Below are 13,975 nucleotides of genomic sequence, written 5' to 3' on the forward strand. Positions count from 1 at the left end.
AATAGGATAAATAGATTCCCACTACATCTACTGGAGCTAATGGAGACACACGCACTGATAAAAGATTACTAGCAAAGCTCAACACATGAAATAATGTAATTTTTTTTATTATGCTACAACACAAGCTTTGATTGAGCTGAATGATGAGTCAACTATCTTTTAATGTTCCTGGGACCAGTTCCACTGCTTTTGTAGCCATTGTTAGGATCTCGAGCACAAGCAGAGGAGATGCTATGACTCAGATGAAGCTTAGTCAGCTTCAATTCAACATAAGAACAACATGTCGACTATAACTGATGTAACTCATTAACTTGTGTCTCTCAACCTTTAATTAGCCATTAGCAAGGAGATAGCTTACTGAATATGTCGTTTCTAGCTTTGTCTGTCAAATGACAGTCACAACAATCACTCATTAAAATTAAGCATCTGAACTCGAGTAGTTCTCTATGTGCGCCCCCTGGTGGCTTGTTGGGTTTAAGCAGTTGCATGGCCCGCATAAAGCCACAAATGGCTCCGGGTTTTAGAAATACAAGTCGAGAATAGTCGATTACATACACTTAAATGGCGACCGTGGCTCAGGTGGTAGAGGGTCGTCTTCTGATCGAGAGGTTGGGGGTTCGATCCCAGTACCTGACTATGTGTCGAAGTGTCCTTGGGCAAGACACTGAACCCTAAGTTGCTCCCAGTGGTCGACTAGCGCCTTGCATGGCAGTCCTGTCCCACTGGTGTGTGAATGTGAGAGTGATTGGGTGAATGAGCTGATCTGTAAAGCGCTTTGGGACTGCTTCAGTGTGGTTATAAAGCGCTATAAAAATCAAGTCCATTTACCATTTACCATTTAAATGACACACGTCAACTTATCTATAGTTAACTCAGAGATTCTAAGATGTCGGCTACAAGTTTTTGACCTGGACTTGTTAGTATTTACCTTTAACAATCTAAATATGTACAACACAATAGAGTAGGACTTCAACATCTCATTCAATAAACAAATATACAACACTGAATAAACACTAAACTGTTACTGAACTACATAAAATCAACACGAGAAGCTTGTTCAAATAGATTAGGCACACTAACATTTACAATAATGTCAACAGGGAATAATTAGTTTAAACTGTGCGAATGTAATTTTTGTTGCCTTTTTGTGTGTTTATCGAGAGTGGGGCTTTTTTTCTTCTTTCTTTCTATTTTTGTGTTATCGTTGTCATTTTGTGCAATTTTGTTGGCATTTTGTGTGTCTTTGAAGTCCTGTTGTATATATATTGTTGTTTTTGTAGTCGTTTTGTGCTGAAGTGGTTGTTTAGTGCGTCTTTGTTGACATTTTGTGTACTATGTGTACTACTGTGCATTTTTGGAGTTTTGTGTATTATGTTGGGCTTCATATAACTTCCAACTTCATGAATTACAATTTTATTTTGGGGCCAAGTACAAGTACAAGAGGGTGTAGTGGAGCCCTCTTGTGTCTATTGGTTTTGAACATTTGGTGTAAGGTTCGAAGACTATGATCCAGACACTGAACAAATTTCTGCTGATGAGTTCAAAGCAATATATTTGATTTTGTCCATTTTCTGAGCTTGTAAACATCTTCAAACAACCTGTACAATATATTAGGAAACTAAGCTATTTTATATTTGGTGTGTTTGGTCTTGGCTTTCTGACACACGATGGTGGCCCTCGAAAGGCAAAGGTTGAAACAATAGTGAACCCTTGAGTGGAAGTAGATCATCAACCTCCACAGCTCACATGAGCAACATTCAGACAAGTGGGGTCTTCTTCACAGGTGTTTGAAACACAAGGGGAAGCATATGTTTGCCTGAGGGGCGTTGGGACATTTTTACCGCACTAATTACAGAGAGAAAAGGGGCAAAGGGACACATAAGCTGGTAGAATAAGGTAGGGATGCCAACACTGATGAGGATGGCGGAAATTGCTAAAGCTGCTAAGGCTTCACCAGGGAAGCTACAGATTCAAATATCTCCAGGAAAGCCAGAGGGGACATTTAGTGTCCCTGTATGAGATTAGTGAAGTCAAATTATGATGATTACTGACGTAAACCCACAATAACCAACCAGAATTATTTCCTTAGAGATGAAACAAGATGGAAAACAATTGGCACTTTTTTGTCCCATTTTAACACTCAGTGTTAATGCAAAAAAGACACACACACATTGTGGTGAATTGAGTTTCTTGTAGGCAGTCGCCCCATGTGACCTCTTCAACCCACGATGCTTTGCTGTAATTCAAAATTGCGGATCCCAGACTCTTAAAGTGTAAATATTACTCTTCTTTAAAAGACAATAAAATGAATGGGAAGCTAATGCAGCCGACATGGTAAGACTAAGGCTGTGTTGTATATGTCATCCTAACGTACTACACATACTAGGTCTGACGTCAAAATTAGTATGGTGCATTCACATTAGAGTATGCGAGGAGTACCCGGATGTATACTAGATCAAAAATGTAAAATGGTCCTGGAAGCGGCTTCAAGCTAAAAATCAAACATCCCTTTTTCAAAATAAAAGCATCTCTTCTTGTCTTCCATTAGTGTTTTTTACTCTTTAGTAAATAGGGCTCTTGTTTTGAAGTTAACCGGAAGTTTAGTCAGTAGCACAAGGGAGGGTCTCTGAAAATCTCAGATAATGTTGGAACTAAATGTATTTCCGTGAGTTTTATGGATCAAATGAGCACATGTTGATATTCTACTTGGTCACCTTCTCACTTAAAATGTTTTCAGAGCTTTTTAAAGGTAGAGAATCAACAGATATTTAGCCTCAGTGTGCTTCAGGTTTGTGTCTTTATATGAAATAGATCTTGGGAAAGTTGGAAGTATACTTCAGTGGGAATGTTCATCATCCTAATCATACTTACAGTATACAGTAGATAGTATATACTCATTGAGTTTGTAGTATATAGTACAGTGTGTGATATTTCCAACATAACCTTAGAGGTTTAATAGTATATAATGTTGGTGCACTCGTGCGTGGGATGTTGCTCACCTCTCAGGTCCTGCCCGGAGCGCCCCGGCCCACAGATGGTACTCTGTCTGGGCATGCGCAGCGACGCGCGCAGCGGATTGTCCCTCTGTTCATCCAGGTAGGCCAGGTCCTCCAGATGGGCCGAACTGGTGGCTGTTTGTCAGCCGGAAGGAAAAAGAAAAGCTTGCGTTAGCTTTGATAAACATGAACAAATGCAATAAACCAGGGTTGTCAAACTCATTTTAGTTCAAGGGCCAGTTTGATTCAAAGTGGGCCGCAGATTTTCGGTGGGGGGTAAAAAAAGAGCAAGAAAACTTTGAGCCCATAAAAATATTGTGGAGTCTTGTTGAATTTGTAAATTTTAGATATCTACAACTGAATGATTTTGTAATATACACAATAATTCATGTTTGCTCTTAATTTTTACTGTCTTGTGTAGGCTGAATTAGATGCTCTAAAGGGCTAGGTTAAGCATTAAACAATCATTTGCTAGTGATCAAACTCCTGCTTCCATTGTTTTGAAAAATTCAGCCCCATATTCTCTCATTTCTGTCAGACAGATGCCGTCCGGCGTCTCTTAGGATTAATTAGCTCAGTAGACGAATGTCTTATTCATGAAGGGGTCTAATCTCCCGTCTGGATTTAAGCGCTTTTTGGCGCGCCTGCAGTTACACACTTCTCTCCTGCTCGTATTCTCTGGTCCAGGTTCCTGACACGCCCACCTCGCGTAAGTAGAGCAAAACCGCGTAGTCTGTGAATGAAGGCGGGCTGAAGGAAAGGAGGCGGTGGTGTCATTTTTTAGGGGTGTCTAGAAATCACAAAACATGGAGTTTTCCCAACGCTTGTAAATGTCATTGAAATCCGTGAAAATGATAAAGTTCAAGCGTCCCGCTTTAATACAGAGGGATGTTTGCAGTGAAACAGAACTATTGGCTTCCACAATACGCAGACCTGAGCCTCATTAAAATATGTGTGGGAACATTTTGTGTTCCATTCTCATCTGCATATGACAGCTTGTTTCACTCTGTAGTGGATCAAACTGTGACTTTACGTTGGACACATTATGAAAATAGTTGAATCACTGTGACCAACGTAGACAGAAGTCTGCGTCTGTCAGAGTTTTAATTAATCACGCAGCAGCAGCAGCTGAGTGATCACAGCTGCTGCTGCTGCACGACGCACGAGTCCGTGTGGCTTCAAATGTAACTAGTCCATGTTTCTAGAGCAATATAATGTTTCACCTTATCGGGGCGCTGCACTTAATCCAGGGTTAGAAGCGCGTAAGAGGAAAAGAACTTACGCACACCGGAGAATGTGCGTAAAGCCAGATTTGAATGGGAACGGCCACAATTCAGGGCTGCTCCACCCAGAGTACGTAACTGGGATGAAGGTGCGCAACAACTGACTTAAGAATTAAGTATTTTATTGATGTCATTTGTTTGTATGTTGCGTGTTTTTTTTGCTATTTGATATTTTGTGAAGAACTTTGGTCACTTGCGACCTGTTTTAAAGCTCTATTTAAATATAATTACATTACCGTTTTAATTATTAATAGTATGAGAATTAGTATTTTGTGTCTTTATATTATTGCATTATTATGTATTGAATCGTTCAGGTTTCATGCATGTATTGTAACGTATCCCATGAATGAATAAATAAAGTCACCTGCTCGTTTGAAGGTTACTATTTAAACCTAAATGTGTAATCTGGTGGCAGAAGTCAAAGGAAAGTCTGATTAGATGTGTTCAAACACGCCGCTTTGGTTTCTCACACTCTACCTGAAGTGGTTTCTTTGATCCAAAGTCAAACTCGAAGAGTCGGAGTGAGGTGTGACTTTGGATCGGCGCTTCTTTCCTTCCTGTGATATCCTGTTATTCTCTGCAGTCGCTGAGAAAACCTGAGGCGCTCTAATCACAATCCACCTCAGCACTGATCCCCCGTTCTGTTCCGGCTCCTTCTGCCACTGGAGCTAAGCTGCTTCAAGTGTCAGCGTGTGTGTGTGCGCGTGTGTGTGTGAGACACCCAAAGAAATTAGACACAAGGCTTTCCCAAAATGGAGGAAAACTGGCAGCTGGGAATGCCAGAGGCTTGGCCCTGATGGACTAAAAGCAGCAAACAAAAGGCTTCAACTACACTCAGAGTGACTCAGGGCTTCTTAACCCTCCTATTATCCTTGGGGTCAATTTGACCCCATTTCAATGTTCATCATTAAAAAAATAATAGTTTACTTCTTTTTTTTGTTTCACATGTCATGACTTTTCCTAATTTGATGGGTACAATTGATTAAGCATAACATTTTTGTAATGATATTTTTTTCAATATGCTGAATTGCACACATTGGTGTTGCACTGGGGGTCAATTTGACCCAAATCTGTTTTAGCTATGTAAAATTTTCCCTCAGTATTCACATCAGAATTTTCCCAAACCATATTCAATGTGCTGAACGCATATTGCACACATTGGGGGTTCCTCTGGGGTGAATTTGAAAGTACACAATATCCTCATTTTGGAACAGCTCTTTCACAGTGAAAAAATGAAAACACAAAAAACACTTTACTTGAAGTTTTACACAAAAGGCTGACATTACGCTGTCATTAGCATGAATAAGGTGTCATGAAAGCTGTCATCGCTAGTGTCGTTCGCTAAATTCTGACACCTTTGGAGCTATGTTGGCATATTTTGGTTTAGGTGGAGGGATCTAGTGGGGTTAGCGTATGGAACAACACTTAATGACAGCCTTCATGACGCTAATGACAGGTGTCATGTCATAATAATGACAGCGTAATGTCAGCCTTATGTAGAAAAGTGTTACCATTAAAAGGTTAGCCTGATGTGGATGCTGGGGGGGGGGGGGGGGGGGGGTATTTATGTATTCAACAAATAAACAAAGTGCCTAACACAAAACACTTGATCAAGAATGTTCTGAAAATAATTTTTTGAAGGCAAATATCCCATGGGGTCAGATTGACCCCATGGAGAAAATGTATCATTTGAGGATAATAGGAGGGTCAAAGTCTGTGTTTCGTGTTGTGTTCGATAGCGAGGACACAAATCTGTGGGCTCATCGTTTCTCCCTGCAATGCAGCAGCTGCTGGGATCCTCCATCACAGCACGCACACACACACGCACACACACTGAAGGCAATGGAGCGAAAACACAGAGGAAGTGTGGATGTTTGACACGTTGTCATGTCCACGCTGATCTGAGTGTCGAAGGTGAGGCTCAGTAACTCCCATCATCACTCCTCCCAGGGTGGAGGTTTACTATCGCTTCCATTGTTTACGTCAGGCAGCGTATCAGAGCTTCCTAAAATAGCTGACACAACTTGGTTTTTTTAGCTTTAACACACACACACACACACACATATACATACACACACGCACACAAACAAACAATGAGGAACCGAGACGTCAATCAAGTGTAGCGGCGTCTATTGTGACATTTACGGAGCAGTAAATGCCACAGCTGACAGTGTTTCGGTTTCATGTGAGACGTGGTTAACAGCAAAGACGTGATAGATAAACACACTCAAACAGCCAAATAATTTGGCACCGATGCAACGTGAAGCGTAAGCTAACGTCAGCGCAAAACGCTTCGATTACAGAGGAGCCAAAGATCGTAGTCTTCATGTGTTTAAGGGTTAAGCAACACATCTTATGAATGTACTTAAGATCACGAGACACTGGGAGGGGTCGCCAGATGCCCTCAAGAAACTAGGAATATTTTCTGAACATTGGGCCCATAATTGCTTATTTTTACCCTTTTTCTGCAACTACACCAAACTTTCTATATATTAACCTATTTTTTTTTTTTTTACAATACTACAATTTCTGCCACTTCTCCATCAAATTTCATCCCCTGATCTGCAGATTTTTTCATTTTTAAGACATTTTTGGCACTTATAAACCCTTTTCACCACTTTTCCACCTAATGTCACATATGTTGACCCATTGATGTCACTTTTAACCTCTTATTTTTGCCATTTTATTCACATTCATTTGTCATGCCCATTATTCAACCTTTTCTATCTGTATTTTTTAGAGCAAATGATCTTTGATCGATTGATTGATCTATGAGGCCTGCACACTGTCTTTATCTGATACAAATTATTGTCCCGAGCAGCTTAAAATATGATTTGATCACTAATAAACAACATTAAAACTCTCAGCATCTCAGAACATTGAGAGATAAGACAGACACAGAAACTTATTAACTACAGTAGCTTTAAATATTAAAGTATGTTTTGTCAATTTTAACCCCTTTTCACCATATTTCCTGCTTATTTTTTTCAATTTAACCACATTCACGATTTGTCATGCCCATTATTTGACTCCACATCCCACAATGCAATGCGTGACATTTCCAGCAATGTTCATAAACCGAGTGTTTACAGTGGAGACCAAAAGAAAGTTTCAAAGCAGCAATTTCTACCCATTTACATCTTTTTTTGAGCAAACAATCTTGGATTTATTGATTAAAATGTCTATCTGATAAAAAAAAAAGTATTGTCTCTTGCAGCTTTAACTGTATCAAAGTGTGTGAGGAGCCAAACGTGCAGAGAATGACTGGGAAATACAAGAACAACGTACCAACACTCACATAAACAAGATGAATAGTTAATAAAGGAAAGGCAATTACTCATCTGGTTAATCTCTTCTAAAAGAATTCCCAGATGCTTAAAGGTCAAGCACAGTAACAATGCGTCGAAAGCTTATTTAGGCTTAAAGTTATGGAAAATAAATGCAAACCTTGAAACTCCATCCATAATTTGAATAGGTGAGAACACTTATCTATCTCTCTAAGCTCCGCCTTATGTCACTGCTCAGGGATTGTAAAACCCACACTAATGCAGAAATGAGATTGATTTAAAAGACACACCGTGATGCACTTAACAGATCCTAAGTCTCTAAATGAAATACTTTGGATTAACGGCTCACTTAAGAAAAGTTTTCAATTTAGGAGGCGGACGATAGTTATTGATTTCCTCCTCCTGCACTTTGTCCTGATTTACTCTTTATTCGTCGTCGGCCCCGCCTTTTATTTGTCTTCATGCACAGAGGACGTGTCGTGTTATTAATTTATCATTCGTTTGGGTTAAATTGCTGAGTCGTGCTAAGACTTACTGTCACAGTCAGTGTTCGCTTTGATCAATTAATTTTCTGTTCAGAAAAGGATGTTAAAAAACAAGAGTTATTTGATTTTCATTTCAAAAATCTAAAATTAAGGTTAAAATTCAAGAAATGTTTCCTTATAAGAGTCAAACAAAACTTTAAAAAAAGGTAGACTTTTAGTTTCATTTTTCATTCATATTTCATTTGGTGCGACTGGAAGTTGCCCTTTTCAAAATAAGAACTGTGTGTCTTTTTTTGTTTTATATAATTTTTTTCACATTTTGTGTTTTTTTGTTGTTGGTTAGTGTTTATGGATTCAGTTTGTGTTTATTTCTTGTCATTTTGTGTGTTTTTGGAGTCATTTTCCGCATTTTTGCTGTCGTTCTCTGTTTTTCTCTCATTTTGTGTGTTTGTTGTTGTTTTGCATACATTTTTCTGTACTTTTGCGTATGTTTGTAGTCGTGTGTTTGGCAACTCCAATTTGCAACTTTAAACCAATTTCTGTGTTTTTTAAAATCCCATTTTACCACCTTTTCATTTGGTTAACAGTGGATATTATTCAGATCAATTATTACAATGTGGTTATCACAAATGCATTAAACTTGCGTGTTTACAGTGGACATCAAAACAAACATTCTAGCGGTAATTTTAACCTTTCCATGCAAATGTTATTGGATTTATTTATTGATCTATGAGACCCACACAATAAAAAAAAATAAAATCATTGTCTCCAGCAGCTTTAGCTTTTATTGGTGTGAGTGTTTTTTTTTAATTCTATAAACCTTTAATATCTTCCATCTGCTGTCTGTACAATCACTGCCCGCTTCAAACTAAGTCTTTAGTTCAAGGCAATTAAATCAAAGTGTAGGTAATAAACTTGTTAACTATAATTGTTCACACAGTTAAGTGAGGATGAATGAAAACTTGTTTAAAGACGATATACAGGGACATTAACTGCAAAAGTAAACATGGCTCCAACAATAAAGTTGCACCGATTTTAGAGTCTGACGCAGTTTGGTAAAATGTGCGTTAAACTCTGCTGCATCAGTGTGAAATACTGAAGAATCAGAGAAGAACAAAGTCATTAATGTCTTTGGAGTCATATTAACGCACGTAATATCCCTATACATGTTCAAACCTCACAAACATGCAAAGCATGTTTTTACATTTTTCGATGCCCAACGATTAACTAAGAAACTCATGCTGTTTGTTTTGCAAATAAGAAACATACCTATCAAACAAATACAGCATGTATTACACATACCAAGAAACATGTCTTCAATTACATAAAAATATATACCGGTAGTTGGGTACAATAACAAACAAAAAAAAAAAAACTAATTCTACAGCAATGAAAAACTGTCACATGACTTTCGACACTAATTTTCCACCTTGCAAATTCACACACAAATGCTCTGTTTTGTACAACAAAATAAACAAAATGACAATAAAATTACATAAAATGGCATGAAACATATACAAAATGCCACATAAATTGACTCCAAAAACACAATATCACATGAAAAATGCAAAAAAATGACTCGCCAAACACACATTGGCTACAAACACACACAAATAGACAGAAAAATATATACAAAACAACAAAAACAACAAACGCACACAAAATAAGAGAACAATATACAAAAGGACAGCATAAATATGCAAAATGACTCCAAAAACACACATAATGACAAGAAATATACACGAAATGAATAAAAAAACTGTTACCAACAAGAAACACAAACAAAATGAGAGACAATTATACAAAATGACACAAAAACAAAACTCTTATTTTGAAAAGGGCAACTTCCAGTAACAAAAATTAAAACTGCAATAAATAAATGAAACTGCGAAAGTAAACATGGTTCCAGTGATAAAGTTGCACTGTTTTGTGCAAATCTGGTAAAATGTGCTTTAAACTGCTGCATCTAAGTCAAACAATACTGAAAAATCAGAGAACAAAGTCATAAAAGTAGCAGCTTGAGCGCAACAAAAGTAGAGAAACAATCTGCTCTGTTTTGGTTCGTGCTTCCTTCTCATCCATCTTCGGCTCACCCTGCATTAGGTAACAGAACCAACCCCCACCCCCACCCCTCCGGTTGCCTCTCTACCTCCCCATCTCTCTCTCCTTCAGCACATCAAAGTCGGTCTCTCTGTCACTCTGGAGGATTGAAACGGTTAACGCCTGGGGCTTTGATGTTCCACTGCTGTGTGAGCCCAGCCAATCCTCAGCCTTCCCCCCACCCCCCCACCCCCCATCGTCTAATAAGTCTTTGTGGAGGAGAGACGGAGTGGGAACAGAGATTATGAAACTCTCCTTCACTCTTCCACATCCATCCATCGGCTGCTCTTCAAAATGAAAACCTGTTCCTGACTAAAAACCTTAGAGAGATCCTCACGTCCTTTTATTTCTATTTTTACACTTATTATCTTATTGCGTTCGACTTTATTGCATCATCTGCATCTCTCCAGCCTCTCCACGGCAGATCTGGGTATTGAGAGGCAGTGAGGAGATGGATGCAGAGGATTTAAATCAGAATCAGTCGCAGTCAAACAACAGAACTTGAGCAGCAGGTCAATGACGTGACCAGGGTTGGGGTCAATTACATTTTTCCTTTACAATTACGCTTTCAATTTTCCATGTTCAATTACAACGCAATTACAATTATGGTGACCAGAATTTTTTCACTGTTTAGTGGAGAATTGAGTTTGACAGACAGTGAAGTTTGGGATACCTATTTTATTTTGAAATCCGATTTTTGGTTAAAGAAGAATCTTTTGTCTGTAACTGCACAAAGTTTTTCACTCAATGATGAGATATTTCCTAATATTTCCCACTTGTATATAATATACAAAATTACAACAAAAACACACAAAATTATTCAAAAAACACATAAAACGACTCCAAAAACAAATGAAATACATAAAATGAAAAAAAATATAAACAAAACTATTCAAAAAAACACATAAAATGACAACAGATAAACAAAGTAGGACAAAGTGTGGATACAAAATGACAACAAAAAACAAATAAACAACACAACTCTCCAAAATGACTCCAAACACACACAAAAACACACAAAATGAACCAAAAAACATAAATTGACAACAGAAACACAAAAAAATGACGTTAAAAAGCAAAACAACACAACAACAAAATGACTAAAAAAAACAAAAAAAATGACTTCAAAAAGCAAAATACACTAAACGACTCAAAAAACATATAAAACAACAAAAATAAATATAATAGTTTTTTATTGGTAATAATATTATTTGTTATTAAGGATAATGGTGCATCACAAAGCCAAGTCATTGGAGAACCAGTGACACAAAGGAAACACAGTGGGAATCATGGACTCATGCAAAGGAAAAAGAAAAGAACAAGGAAAAACACAGGGAGCATGCAGGGAGTCCAAACTATAGCACGTTAGCAAAGAAAATGCATTAAATGATGTTAAAAAAGGAACCACAAGGGTGGGAGACGAGGACTCACCAGCCACGGAGTTTGGGCGGGGCATGAGGTACAGAGGGATGGAGTGGGCAGACTGGGAGGACATGCTCTCCAGGTTACGCTCTGGAATTTTGTTGAGGCTGTAGGTGGATGCCGTCATGTTTTCATCCACCCGGTACAGAAAGGAATCCATGCCTGATTTCTGTGACTGCCACAGCTTCAGGTTTCCCCGCGAACCTTCGCCGTACTTCCCGCCTCGTTCCATGTTCTCAGAGTAGCTGGTCAGAGTGGCTGCAACACAACACAACACACGTGTGAGTTTACACAATCACAGTGTAAAAATAAACAAAATTAGAGAAAAAGGCACGCAATGATTCCAAATGCATAAAAAAAGACAACCAAAGTATACATTTACCAAAAAATGCACAACGTGACTCAAAAAGCACATAATGACAACAAATGAACAAAATTGGAAAAAAAAAGTTGCATACAAAAAATAAAACAACAAAAATACATAAAATTCAAAAAGAACATTTACAGTTCAAAATGACCCGAAAATACATAAAATGACAACAAAATACAAAAAAAAGCATACAAAAGGACAACAGAAATACACAAAATTACTCTAAACAAATAAAACTACAAGACAACTGCCCAAAATTACAACAAAACACATAATGACACCAAAGAAAAAAAAAGTCAACAACAAAATTACCCCAAAATAACTCCAAAAACACATAAAATGCCAGAAAAATATGCACTAAATGACAACAGGGACACAAAAAACTCCTTTAAAGAGCAAAACAACAACAAAAATAAACTAAATGACCTCAAAAACATATAAAACAAACAAAAACATTTTATGAAAAAAAAATACACAAAATGACACCAAAAATACACAAGCTTGCGAGGAGAATATACACTAAATGCACAACAAAAATACATAATTGCTTTGCTTTTTCCTGTGTTAATGCTCAGATTGGTCATTAATATAAGTGAATGTTGATAATGTTTCCCTCGGATCACACAATCACACTTTTGTAATAACGGTTGCTCATTTCTGTTATAAAATGTAAAGCATTTATTATTAATTCATCACTGTTTCATTGAGTCACCGTCTTGTTTTGGGCTGGAAAGGATTGAAAGTCTAATTTTCTCACCAATAATGCCACTGTCCCTGCTCTCCAGCGTGGAGGTGGGGCTGGTGACGCCCCCGTAGGCGCAGTCCCTGCTGCCGGCCTGGCCTGGCATGGTGGTGGGGAGGGTGGAGCAGGGGCTGCCTGCAGGTGGAGAGGCAGTGCTGCTGGTCAGGGTGGAGCACGGGCTGATCCTCTGGTTCTGGCCCTGGAAGAGACGAGAAACACACACGTGCACGGGATGAGAAACAATCTTTAATTATGCTGCTGCAGGTTTAGCTTCTGCAGCTCCTCTCACTTTCACTTTCATGAATCACTGCATTATCTTATCTTAGTGCCTCTATTCCCTCCTGTTTCACATATTCCTGCAGACTTCTGTGTTTCAGGGATGAAAAGGAAGGATTTTCTGCATCCATAAATATATAAATAACTACATTTATTTAATCATCTGAATAGTGTCCACTGTTAACCAGGATATTTATTATTATTTGGGCCATAGTATATACCGGTAGTAGGTCATCCTTGTTTTACTCAGAAATACAATAAGTTAAAAGTGACCAAAAATGGTGGAAAAGGTGGTAAAATGGGATTTTAAAAACCACAGAAATTGGTTAAAAGTTCCAAATTGGAGTGGTCAAAAACAGTGATAAAAAGCGTTTAAAGCGTCAATATTAGCTTCAAAGTGGCAGAACTGGAAGGAGGGGTTGGGCTAATGTGACATTAGGTGGGGAAAGTGGTGGAAACGGTTTATAAGTGCAGAAAATGTCTTGACAGTGGCAAAAATGTGCAGAAAAGGCATTGAAATTAAATGGAGAAGTGGCAAAAATGCGAGTAATGTTGCAGAAATTGATTAAAAGCAGCCAAAATATGGCAAGAAAAAATATTATGTGTTTCTTCTGCATCTGGCGACCCCCTCTCAGTGTCTTGTGACCACAAAAGGGGTCCTGACCCCAAGGTTGAGAACACCAGGGTTAGGATTTGATAATTATATTTATGTTATTACCCACTGCCCTCTAATAACAATCTATTCAAATGAAATTTTAGCTGCTACATGAGCTTTAATGAGAGTGTATTGTTTGTCGTCCTTGGGTTGCCCTGCGGCGCCATGATTCACCATCGGCTCAGGTTCGGAGACCAAGCCACCTCGGGGGGTGAAACAACAAAACACTGCGCAGCATCTCGTCTGCTGATGCAACACCACTGATGCATTCACAGATGTGCGGGGGCTGGAGAGAAAAACAAGGAGATCTTTACATCAGACAGTGAATGCACCGCCGTCAATCTGTCAATGAGCTCGGG

General features: G+C 38.5%; 1 protein-coding gene across 8 annotated transcripts in view; it reads right to left on the reverse strand.

The window, feature by feature from the left end:
* Window positions 1-13,975, reverse strand: part of tanc2b (tetratricopeptide repeat, ankyrin repeat and coiled-coil containing 2b) — a 179,524-nt gene that overhangs the window by 34,254 nt on the left and 131,295 nt on the right. For all 8 annotated transcript variants that reach the window (XM_028476874.1, XM_028476878.1, XM_028476877.1 and 5 more), the window contains 3 exons: window positions 12,701-12,884; window positions 11,583-11,831; window positions 3,000-3,131 (listed from right to left, as the gene is read on the reverse strand). In XM_028476874.1, coding sequence (XP_028332675.1) covers window positions 3,000-3,131; window positions 11,583-11,831; window positions 12,701-12,884 — 565 coding nt within the window. The remainder of the gene's footprint in view (window positions 1-2,999; window positions 3,132-11,582; window positions 11,832-12,700; window positions 12,885-13,975) is intronic.

The sequence above is a fragment of the Gouania willdenowi genome, chromosome 19 (assembly GCF_900634775.1).
Source record: "Gouania willdenowi chromosome 19, fGouWil2.1, whole genome shotgun sequence".
NCBI classification, from domain to species: Eukaryota; Metazoa; Chordata; class Actinopteri; order Blenniiformes; family Gobiesocidae; genus Gouania; species Gouania willdenowi.